The sequence below is a fragment of the Misgurnus anguillicaudatus genome, chromosome 5, assembly GCF_027580225.2.
Source record: "Misgurnus anguillicaudatus chromosome 5, ASM2758022v2, whole genome shotgun sequence".
Classification (NCBI taxonomy): domain Eukaryota; kingdom Metazoa; phylum Chordata; class Actinopteri; order Cypriniformes; family Cobitidae; genus Misgurnus; species Misgurnus anguillicaudatus.
The window spans coordinates 14,935,643-14,948,171 of record NC_073341.2 but is presented as its reverse complement, the minus strand read 5'-3'; the positions used below and the strand labels follow the sequence as shown (position 1 = coordinate 14,948,171).

At 41.0% G+C, this 12,529-nt stretch overlaps 1 protein-coding gene across 2 annotated transcripts in view; it reads left to right on the top strand.

The window, feature by feature from the left end:
- Positions 1-12,529, top strand: part of pcsk5b (proprotein convertase subtilisin/kexin type 5b) — a 71,979-nt gene that overhangs the window by 24,139 nt on the left and 35,311 nt on the right. For both annotated transcript variants that reach the window (XM_073867602.1, XM_055167316.2), the window contains exons 9-16: positions 507-607; positions 1,884-1,987; positions 5,202-5,319; positions 5,399-5,587; positions 5,803-5,939; positions 6,046-6,171; positions 6,260-6,362; positions 9,343-9,536. In XM_073867602.1, coding sequence (XP_073723703.1) covers positions 507-607; positions 1,884-1,987; positions 5,202-5,319; positions 5,399-5,587; positions 5,803-5,939; positions 6,046-6,171; positions 6,260-6,362; positions 9,343-9,536 — 1,072 coding nt within the window. The remainder of the gene's footprint in view (positions 1-506; positions 608-1,883; positions 1,988-5,201; positions 5,320-5,398; positions 5,588-5,802; positions 5,940-6,045; positions 6,172-6,259; positions 6,363-9,342; positions 9,537-12,529) is intronic.

The following is a 12,529-nucleotide window of genomic DNA, read 5'->3' as shown; positions in this document are numbered from 1 at the left end:
TGCAGTTCTTGGATAATTCATCAGTTGAATGCTTTAATAATTTACAAAAAAACAACAAAAAAAATTTCATTCAATTGCTTGACTGTCCTACCTAATACCCCCTGCTACCAAAATGTAGCAAATGAAGGGTTATGGCTGTGACACCTATTTGCTATATTTATATTACAGGGGACAATCCGTTTACACCCCTTTTACGAAACTAGCAAGATACTGTTATAATCAACAGACGTCTGCTGAAAGCCGTTGGAAACAATGTAGTTTTGTTGTGTTTTTTATTATAATGGGAATTTTAGAGTATTTGGCAACCAAAAATATCCAACAGACAGTGAGAACCTCTCACTCTTAGCTGGTTGCTGTTTAATCACGTCATCAAAAACTTTATTGTTCTGTAAAAAATCACTTATTTGGCCCTTTTTTACTTCTTATGCTTTTTTTTAAATTTTTGGCCAAATAGTTTTATATAAATTAATCCACAATCATTTTTTGTCTTTTGTGTTTCTTGTTAGATCACTACAGATCTGAGGCAGCGATGCACAGACAGTCACACTGGAACATCAGCATCAGCTCCAATGGCAGCAGGAATCATTGCTCTTGCTCTAGAGGCAAAGTAAGTGACTGAGATGAACCAACCACCAGCTTTCAGTGTGTCCCATCTCTCATCTCTGGCATGGTCATAGAATTAATATTTTAACCACTAATCCAGTGGTTCTCAAATTTTTTAAAGTGCCCCTCTTTGTGTATGGTGGTGCATCCTTTTGCAGCCCCCAAAGAAAATTTGTGACATAAATCTCAAACTTAAAATTTGAACGTTTGATTACACAGAATTTATGACAAAGTAATGTACTTTATAAAATGTCATAAAACTGAGGCCCCCCTGGCACCATCTCACACCCCCCAAGGGGGGCCTGCCACCAAGTTTGAAAACCACTGCACTAATCAATGCTATAAATAGTGATGCATTTGATACATCGATTAGGGCAGTTTTCTTTTGGGCTGCCACTTGAACTCACGGGCCATGGGACAAAATGGGTGGATCCCATTTTCCAATTACTTGGCAACACACAATATGATTTTTTTTGTGGGACCAGGACTATGTATCTGTTAATGATCTGAGTTGACTGGGGAGAAAGCTATGCATTATGTATTTCAGCTGTATATTGAACAATTTCGTGTCAAACACTTTCTTTTTGTAATAGGAAATTTAATTTCGAGGGAATTTTTTTTATTTGGGTTGGTGTACTAATGTAACAACCCAAATAAAAAAAAATTTTTTCTCAAAATTAAATTAATTATATAAAATTAAAGTTGAAGTGTTTTATATTTGTGGTGTGGGGTTTGTATTTAAAGACGTATGGCATTCATTGCTCATTAATTTGATGTGTAATGAAACTATGCCCTGGCTATAGTGGTTATTACTTAAACTGTTGCTCATACTTGGGCTTGAAGTTCTAAACCCCTAAAACATTGGTTTCCAAGGAACACACATACTCATAAAATGTATACCTTGTAATGCAACTGTAATTCTATTTGGATAAGTGCCTGCCAAAAGCATAAATGTGCATTGAAGTAGCCCAAGAAGTAGTAGTAGTTACCCAAGAACATGCAGGGGCCAGACATAAGGGTGGGCTCTTTTAACTTGGGTCAGTATTACAATCACCCAGAACACACTTATAGAGCTAAAATTTACTCAAGATACCAAAGCAACTGCATAGGAACACCTTAGAAACCACCCACATCACCCTAGTCTGTGGTAACGCTTGCACTGGGCCACTGGCCCGTGCCTCTCACATTTTGGAATATTAAAATCTGATATGTTTGGGCATTATCACGTTTATAAATTTTAACTTATTCATTGAATGTGTGTATTTGCTTTTGTCTTGCAGTCCTTTCCTGACATGGAGAGACGTACAGCACATTATTGTGAAGACGTCTCGTGCTGGTCATCTCAGCGCTCCTGATTGGAAAACTAATGCAGCTGGTTATAATGGTAACAGTCTTTTTAATTTAATGAACTGTCCTGTCCCATTGATTCAGAAGTTTCAGTTTATTATATTTTAAGGTTGTAGACGCAGTTGTCTAGATTCAGGACAATAACTGTGCAGTTGTCTAGATTCAGGGCAATAACTGTGCAGTTGTAGACGCAGTTTGTCTAGATTCAGGACAATAACTGTGCAGTTGTGGATGCAGGTATCTAGATTCAGGACAAAAACTGTGCAGTTGTAGATGCAGTTGACTAGATTTAGGACAAAAACTGTGCAGTTGTGGATGCAGTTGTCTAGATTCAGGACAAAAACTGTGCAGTTGTAGATGCAGTTGTCTAGATTCAGGACAAAACTGTGCAGTTGTGGACACAGGTATCTAGATTCAGGACAAAATCTGTGCAGTTGTGTACGCAGGTGTCTAGATTCAGGACAAAAACTGTGCAGTCGTGGACACAGGTGTCTAGATTCAGGACAATAACTGTGCAGTTGTAGATGCAGTTGGCTAGATTTAGGACAAAAACTCTGCAGTTGTGGATGCAGTTGTCTAGATTCAGGACAAAAACTGTGCAGTTGTGGACACAGGTGTCTAGATTCAGGACAATAACTGTGCAGTTGTGGATGCAGGTGTCTAGATTCAGGACAAAAGCTGTGCAGTTGTGGACGCAGGTGTCTAGATTCAGGACAAAAGCTGTGCAGTTGTGGACGCAGGTGTCTAGATTCAGGACAAAAGCTGTGCAGTTGTGGACGCAGGTGTCTAGATTCAGGACAAAAGCTGTGCAGTTGTGGACGCAGGTGTCTAGATTCAGGACAAAAACTGTGCAGTTGTGGACGCAGGTGTCTAGATTCCGGACCAAACTGTGCAGTTGTAGACGCAGGTGTTTAGATTCCGGACCAAAACTGTGCAGTTATAGACGCAGGTGTCTAGATTCCAGACCAAAACTGTGCAGTTGTAGACACAGGTGTCTAGATTCGGGAAAAAAACTGTGCAGTTGTAGACTAAGGTGTCTAGATTCCGTACAATAACTGTGCAGTTGTAGACGCAAGTGTCTAGATTCAGGACAAAAACTGTGCAGTTGTAGACACAGGTGTCTAGATTCGGGAAAAAAAATGTGCAGTTGTAGACTAAGGTGTCTAGATTCCGTACAATAACTGTGCAGTTGTAGACGCAAGTGTCTAGATTCAGGACAAAAACTGTGCAGTGTTAGACGCAGTTGTTTAGATTCAGGACAACAACTGTGCAGTTGTGGACGCAGGTGTCTAGATTCCGGACCAAACTGTGCAGTTGTAGACGCAGGTGTTTAGATTCCGGACCAAAACTGTGCAGTTATAGACGCAGGTGTCTAGATTCCAGACCAAAACTGTGCAGTTGTAGACACAGGTGTCTAGATTCGGGAAAAAAACTGTGCAGTTGTAGACTAAGGTGTCTAGATTCCGTACAATAACTGTGCAGTTGTAGACGCAAGTGTCTAGATTCAGGACAAAAACTGTGCAGTTGTAGACACAGGTGTCTAGATTCGGGAAAAAAAATGTGCAGTTGTAGACTAAGGTGTCTAGATTCCGTACAATAACTGTGCAGTTGTAGACGCAAGTGTCTAGATTCAGGACAAAAACTGTGCAGTGTTAGACGCAGTTGTTTAGATTCAGGACAACAACTGTGCAGTTGTGGACGCAGGTGTCTAGATTCCGGACCAAACTGTGCAGTTGTAGACGCAGGTGTTTAGATTCCGGACCAAAACTGTGCAGTTATAGACGCAGGTGTCTAGATTCCAGACCAAAACTGTGCAGTTGTAGACACAGGTGTCTAGATTCGGGAAAAAAACTGTGCAGTTGTAGACTAAGGTGTCTAGATTCCGTACAATAACTGTGCAGTTGTAGACGCAAGTGTCTAGATTCAGGACAAAAACTGTGCAGTTGTAGACACAGGTGTCTAGATTCGGGAAAAAAAATGTGCAGTTGTAGACTAAGGTGTCTAGATTCCGTACAATAACTGTGCAGTTGTAGACGCAAGTGTCTAGATTCAGGACAAAAACTGTGCAGTGTTAGACGCAGTTGTTTAGATTCAGGACAACAACTGTGCAGTTGTGGACGCAGGTGTCTAGATTCCGGACCAAACTGTGCAGTTGTAGACGCAGGTGTTTAGATTCCGGACCAAAACTGTGCAGTTATAGACGCAGGTGTCTAGATTCCAGACCAAAACTGTGCAGTTGTAGACACAGGTGTCTAGATTCGGGAAAAAAACTGTGCAGTTGTAGACTAAGGTGTCTAGATTCCGTACAATAACTGTGCAGTTGTAGACGCAGTTGTTTAGATTCAGGACAACAACTGTGCAGTTGTAGACTAAGGTGTCTAGATTCCGTATAATAACTGTGCAGTGTTAGACGCAGTTGTTTAGTTTCAGGACAACTGTACATTTGTAGATGCAGTTGTCAAGATTCAGGACAATAACTGGATAATTATAGATGAAGTTGTCTAGATGCAGGAGAATTATGCATTTATAGATGTAATTGTCTAGATGCAGGAAAATAGCTAAAGTTATAGATATAGTTCTCTACATGCAGAAAATAATTGTACAGTTATAAAAATAATACAGGAAATTAACTACACAGTTATAGATATAGTTGTCTAGATATAGGAAAATAGCTGTACAGTTAGCTGTACACCAAAGCGTTTAAATATGGCTGTAAAATGTCAGGCGGATGCCAATTGTGAGCACTTGCCAGCGTTTATCCAGCTAAGCACTTTGGTTGCTATGATGATTAACTGTTTTGTTTATCAGTCATTGTAAGATGTGACGGTTGGTTTGTTGTGTTATTTGTCCCGCCCCTCCTGCACTGCGATTGGACGGCCGAGTGAAAAGTGACATTGACGAGCTGAACGTTTTACCCAAAGTTGAAAATGTTTTTAGCGGTGGGCATAAAAAAAAAGAAAAATCCAACTACAGCTATAGATTTAGTTGTCTACATGCAAGAAAATAGCTAGTTATAGATATATAGTTGTTTTGGTGCAGAAAAATAACAGAACAGTTATAGGCAAGGTTGTTTAGATGTAGGGAAAATAACTGTACAGCTATAAACACAGATGTCTGAATGCAGAAACAGTTAAATAACTTTAAATAACTTTGTGACTATACATGTTATTAGATCACTTAAAGCATGGTAAACTCATGATAAGTGGTAATACTGTGGTTTATAGCTAATCTAAATATGCATATTCTTACAGTGAGTCACCTCTATGGCTTTGGGCTGATGGATGCGGAGGCCATGGTGAAGGAAGCAGAGCGCTGGAAACAAGTTCCTTCTCAGCACATCTGTGTCGAGAATGCAGATAAACAGATCAGGTAGACACTATAGCTCTTTAACATAGGACTTGGGTAGTTAAGTTATATAATCTGAAGTAAATCTCTTTTCTCCCTCTAGAACTATCCGTCCAGAACACGTTGTGCGGTCTGTGTACAAAGCAACAGGGTGCACGGATAATGCAAACCATCATGTTATTTATTTGGAGCATGTTGTTGTACGTATAACTATTACGCACCCACGAAGAGGAGACCTGTCAATCAACTTAACCTCTCCATCAGGGACAAAATCACAGCTGCTCGCCAACAGGTAAACCATTTATCTACAGTTGAGATGAATTACAGCAAAACTCAACCGCATTGATCTTGTATACACTGCTTCTTATTTTAATTTGGTGTCAGACACATTTGCATTTAGTTGTTTCTTTCTGGTAAATTCCAATATAATTCATAAAATGTACTACATTTTGTTAAAGATGGCAATATATTAGATACATATACAATATGTTTTTGTCTGTATCACAGGCTCTTTGATCATTCAATGGAGGGCTTTAAAAACTGGGAATTTATGACCACTCACTGCTGGGGAGAGAAAGCCGCTGGAGACTGGATACTGGAGATCTATGACTCTCCCTCTCAACTTAGGAGTCAGAAAGCACCAGGTAGTTCCTCCAAAATAGTATATAACCGTATCTAAATATAACTATATATATTAACTCTGATTAAAAGGTCAATATTATTGGTTCAAATTGTCATTTTAACTTTTAGGAAAGCTGAAAGAGTGGTCCTTAGTGCTATATGGCACCTCCGTGCACCCGTACTCCTTACGCAGCGACAGGTCTCGCTCTGTGGCCGAGCCTCAGCCCGAGGAAGAATACAGTGAGGACTATGTTGGTAATGCTTTCTTATTGTTGTTCTGCACTTCACTAAGTGCAAGTATAAACCCTCTGAATTCATCTGTTTTTGTGTTTTGTCACACAAGGTCCCTGCCACCCTGAATGTGGTGACAACGGATGCGAGGGGCCGGGACCTCAGCAGTGCATTACCTGTCTGCATTACTTCCTCAAGTTTAAGAATAACACCAGGTAGACTGCTGAAATCATCCCAAGTTAATGTTGTTCTTCAATGTTTGTGCACAAGTACACTCCCAGAACTTTTTCTAGACAAGATTCTGGCAAAGGGATGTATCTGTAACATGTTAAACAGCTTTAACGGTGCTACAAGTTTTGGCAGGAAGGACAAGGTGCCAGACTGCTTGTTTAACCCCTTAAGCCTGGGATACACTGCACGATTATTGGCTGTCCTACACAAAAGATTGCCATCGTGAAACAATCGTCCCGATTTTTGTGATTGTGGCTCTTCATCAATGGTCCTATGTCCTACAGTGAGAGGGGGGCAAAGACAGCCGTTTCCCCGGTGTTGCGTTCAAAGATAGCCTACGATAGTTTTTTGACAGTATCAGAAATTCTACATGATCAATGCACAGTGTGTTTGCTGCTACAACATGCGTACTGATATTTGTTTACCACGAGCGCATGCTGGTGACGTTGCGCTAACGTGTGACGCAGCCGACAAAGCTTCGGTGTTATCATCGTACAGTCTACATGCCTGTTGTGCCCGGGTTTAAACCATCTGTGTCGCACAGTGTGATAAGGTAATGATTTTATAGGATTGCAAAAATCCTGCAGTGTATTCCGGGCTTTAAACTCCGCAGACCTGCCAGCGGGTCCAAAACTGCATCATCAATTTTTTTTACATTTATAAGTTGCAAAGCACACAGTTTTCTGTAAAATATACAGTTTTTATCCATTAACTCCATATTATGTGGCTAGATGACTTTTTTAAATTCAAGCATGCCCAATTCTGCAAGTTCTTAGTTCATGTTAATTTCAGCATTAACTGATTACACTTTTAAAATTAAAAGTAACTAAAGTAACTCTGTTATGTAGGGTTCACACCAGACGCGGTAGAGGCGGCAAGTGCGAGTGATTTACATGTTAAGTCAATGCAAAGACACGATTAGGCATCTTGCGGCGCGGTACGCGCAGCGAGCGAATTTAACGTTACCACGGGAAATGCGAGAGTTGAAAATCTGAACTTCGCCGAATTTCCGTGCCGCGTTAACCAATCAGGACCTTGCTGTAGTAGTGACGCTACAGGAAGCGAGCAGAGTCTCAGCGGAATCGCAGAAGCCCCTCCCATGACGCGAATTTCCACATGAATGTCTCGAATGACGGCCCATTCATATAGCCAGCGACCTGCAGTAGCAGAGTGACGCGATCTCATTCATTTAAATGGAAACATGGCGACTTGCGGCCGCACGAGTGAAAGTGACCATTGCCGACCGTATGGGCGTGTCCAGCAATGTGAAAAAGTTAAGAAAAGTTTAACTTTATGCAAACGTTGAGCGACTACCAAGGAGAATGAAACAGTGGAGTTTACGTCATCCTTCTCTCATTAGTTACTGGAATGAATGGTACTCATTTGTTTATGACAAGCCGATTTAGAAACGCCTCATTGAAAGAGACGGGCGACACACAGCGATAACATTGCTGGCTGTCCGAATGGAGCCGCGCGTGAAATTCTAGTCATTCGAAACATTAATGTGGAAATTCGCGTCATGGGAGGGGCTTTTGCGACTCCGCTCGCTTCCTGTAATCACGTCACTTCTACAGCAAGGTCCTGATTGGTTAACGTGGCGTGGAAATCCGCCGAAGTTCTGATTTTTCAACTTGCGCGTTTCCTGCGGCAACGCTCAATTCGCACGGAACGCAACCATCCCCAGGATGCAGGGTTTATACCAGACACATTAAGCGCGAGTCATTTACATGTTAAGTCAATGCAAAGACACGATTAGGCATCCTGCGGTGCGTTCCGCGCGAGTTGAAAAATCTGAACATCGGCGGATTTCCGCGCTGCGTTAACCAATCAGGACCTTTCTGTAGTAGTGACGTGTTTAGAGGAAGCGAGCGTAGTCTCAGCAGAGTCGCAGAAGCCCCTCCCATGACGCAAATTTTCGTGTGAATGTCTTGAATGACTAGAATTTCACGCGTGAATGAAGCGAGTAAACTCAAATGTTCAAGCGTCCAACTACGCGCAAATAGCACGTTTTTGCCGCCTCTACCGTGGTTGGTGTGAATGCGCCATTAACATTAGTTAATGCACAATGAACTAACATGAACAATTGTATTGGCATGAAATAACATTAAAGGGATAGTTCACCCAATAATAAAAATGTTGTCATCATTTTACAGGAAAACCTGTATGAATTTATTTATCTATTTATTTTGACGAACACAAAATAATATATTTTGATAAATGATAATAAGCACACAGCTGATTGTAACCAGTAGGAAAAACAAATATAATGGAATTGAATGGGTACCATCAACTGTGTGCTTACCATCATTTATCAAAATATCTTCATCATTTATCACAATACTTCCATAATATTTGTTTTCCTACTATTGAAGTCAGTAGTTACAATCAGCTGTCTGCTTACCATCATTAATCAAAATATCTTCTTTTGTGTTCAACAAATTAAAACAAACTCATACAAGTTTAGAAAAACATAAGAAAATGATGACAGATTTTTCATTTTTGCGTGAACTAAAGATGAAGAAAAGATAAATAAATGCTGTTTATTTAAAAAGTGTTACTGATTATCCTTTACTTTTCAATACTTTGTTTTCTTTTCATTGCCAAATTTGGAGACAAAAGGCTTTAAGATTAATTAACCTCTATAAAAACACCAGGGCACACGCTGACAACAGCTGCGCATCTGCATAACACATCGCAGATCTACATATCCCAGACTGTGTGCGTCTGTGCGCGTACTCGCATGTCTTGATTACATTTATAGATTTAGTTTTCTCAGGCAGCCAGAATTGCACAAGCCATCTGCAGCTGATGGCTTTCTCAGACCTCATACTCTTGCCTTTGTTTCCTGGTGAATGTGTTTCCTCATGGCTGCCAGATGTTGATTTTTCTGGTCTCATGTGGCTCTTCCTGTCTGTGTCTGTCTCTCTGCTTTTGTCTTTCCATCCCCGTCTGCACGTCTCTCAGGATGTGCGTACCCGAGTGTCCGTCTGGATTTTTCCGGGACGATAAGAAGCGTTGTAAGAAGTGCTCTCCCCAGTGCGAGTCTTGCGTTGGCAGTCGCAGCGATCAGTGTTCCACCTGCCGTCCGGGGTATTACCTGCTGGAGGGAGCCAACACCTGCATCTTCGCCTGCCCAGATGGCTTCTACCTGGATCTCGGCAAGTCCATTCACATTTCATGTCACTCCTGAAAACCTCACAAGACAAGATTTTTTTGGATTACTGCTCCTCAGTAGCTTTAGCATTATAGCTATTTTCCTTTTTAATAATTTTCAGATTTTAGTCATTAGGTTTCACATGATCTTTCCTTGGCATTTTCAAGAAATATTGCAGATTTTGGTGTACCATAATTATTAGGGCCACTGGACTCATGTTATGCCTGGTTCAGACTACACAGTTTTTTTGTCTGTTATGTTACTCATTGAGTCAGACTATGTGATTTCGAATGTTGAGGTATCGTAGACCGAAGCGATGCTGCATGATCAGTCATCGCTTGCAGTCATCGCTTGCTGCAAGAAGGCAGAACTAGCGACTGAGTTACATAAAGAAAAGCACATTATGTCAGTATAGTAAATTGTATGTTAGCTTAATGTTAATTCTAGTATTGTGACATTAAGGCCCGGTCCCGTTTCTCTGTCTTACCCCTTACCCCTACCCCTTAGTTTTGCCCGTTCACATGAGAGTAAGGCCCAATTGGAATAGCCCTTGCTCTCACGTGAACGTGCAAAACTGGGGGGTAGGGGTAAGGGGTGGGACAGAGTAATGGGATTGGGCCTAAGACTTGGGTATAAACGTGAGCGTACGCATACAGTTGAACACGCAGTTTTGCAAAAGCACAGTTCATTTGACTTCTACACGTGCGCTGACGCACGCAACAAATTGCAATGTCTCTTTTGGTCTACATACTACATACCTATCCATACAATGTGCGCAGGGTTTAAAAAAATCCAGATGTGTGCGCACAGTGCGCAGACCCTCATGTACACGTAAAAAATGGCTTATACTATGGCCTTTACTGTTATGGGCGTTTCACACTGTATGTCGCGAGTGATTGTTGCAAGTGATGTTGTGCTATCTGTCGTTTTTCTGTGCTTTCCACTGCTTCTATTAATGTAAAGCTGCTTTGAAACAATCACCAATTGTGAAAAGCGCTATATAAATAAAATTGAATTGAATTGAATTGAATTGATTGATTTTCAATAGGAGACGTGCGGAAAGCGACAAAACGGGGGCGGTAACAGAGGTGGAGCAGAATTGGGCTGCGTTCGAAACCACATACTTTCATACTATATAGTAGGCGAAGTAGTGCTTTTTGTCTACTATATAATATGGAAGTAGGCGGTTTCGGTCCGCATCAGGTATGCCTCATAAGTCTTGAAAAGTGAAGCCGCTGGCTCTTTGATCGCCCCCTGGTGGCTGGCTGCAGTCATAAACTTTGCCCTCTTCATTCAAACGAATGGGACTCTGCTCTAAATAAAAAAATTATTTACACTTCCAATAAAAGTTTCCGAAAGATGGTTTTGTTCCTTTCAAGTAGATATCATGACGTAGATATCATGATATCAATGATATCATGCTGATATATGTTCAAGTGTTCATTTTTGTGCTTAGTTTCATTTTAGCTAGTAATTTGATGCTATAGAGACGGGGCATGTCGTTATGACTGGCGTGGTTGAATTGGTCGCGTGAGAGTTTGGGCGGAAGTTTGATATCACGGCTCTGCCTCTGGCTCCACGGACGATTCCTTCTGCGCATGCCTTGGCATAGATATGTATTAAAGCTAGATGTCTCGCCCGCGCTGCTGGCCAATTGAGTGGAACGTCTGAATTTGGCGGTCATCTTACCACAGGCAGCTTGCTCACTCGTAGCATTGAGTTTTAATGGTGCAGGTACTTTTAAATGACCATAACTTGCTTAATTTTCTACCAATTTTCAAAAGGTTTGGTTTGTTATAAATGTCAAATATGTACCTATGACACTGCATATTTATTCCAAAAAAATTCATGAAACATGTTAAAGCATCCAAAAGAATTATAGCCACATTAATAACATTTGTAAGAAACCAAACCATTTGAAAATTGGTAGAAAATTGAGTTATGGTCATTTAAAGGTACCTGCACCATTAAAACTCAATGCTACGAGTGAGCGAGCTCCCTGTGGTAAGATGGCCGCCAGGTGATGAGGTTAGAGACTCCGCCGTAACACATCTAGCCTTTATACATATCTATGTGCCTTGGCTCCAAACTGACGTTTTTACGTAACATGGTGGCGACCATGGTCGGACATTTTTTGCTTCAATTCATTACAATGGAGGGAGGCGACGTTGTGTCGTCCATCTTTTTTACAGTATATCGTCCGCATGCCCTGTTTATGCACCCAAAATCCTGCCCCTTCCGTGGAAACGACTCTTCATGGCAGGTGCCGTTGAAGATAAACATTTTTGCAATAAATGCTGCACAAAACACTTTTACTACACGAGAATTGCGTGAACTGTTTATTTAGTTGATATAGTTAATATAAGGGGTGCTCCGATAAATGCCGATATACAAATACGTAGCCGATCACTATTCTGAATCGCACAGCCGATATTATTCACAGCTATTTTATGAACTACGGCTTTTGATCAGCAAGTTCTTTTCGATCTGGAATCGATTTTCTAGGTTTTCCTTTTGTTCATTCCAACAGTCAGACATGTATTTAGCATTGAGTCCAGAAAAAAATGAAAGTTTTGATATTTTGAACTATAATGCATAGTGCTAGTAGCCCTAACATCCATACGCAGCACAAAAGTCCGGCATCGTCCATGAATTCGAAGTACAGGCGGAGATAGGAGCGTTACCCAGCTACTTCCTATTGATGCATGCTTAAACCCCAAGGTGACATCTAGTGTATATATCTATGGCTGCGTGTGTATGGTTCTTCGTCTACAGCGCAAATTGAGTTTCTGCACGAGAGCGCCCTCTGGCTTTTGGAGGTTGCGCCATTTCACCGTAATTCATTCAGAAGCATAGCAAGCATCATCGGTCGATTGATTGGAGCATCCCTAGTTAATATAAATTAACCATTTTTAAAGAGTTGATGATCCGACTTTTTCGATAAAGCACTGCATTTATAATCGCACTGACGTTGCTTTAAACAAGTTAATTGCATTA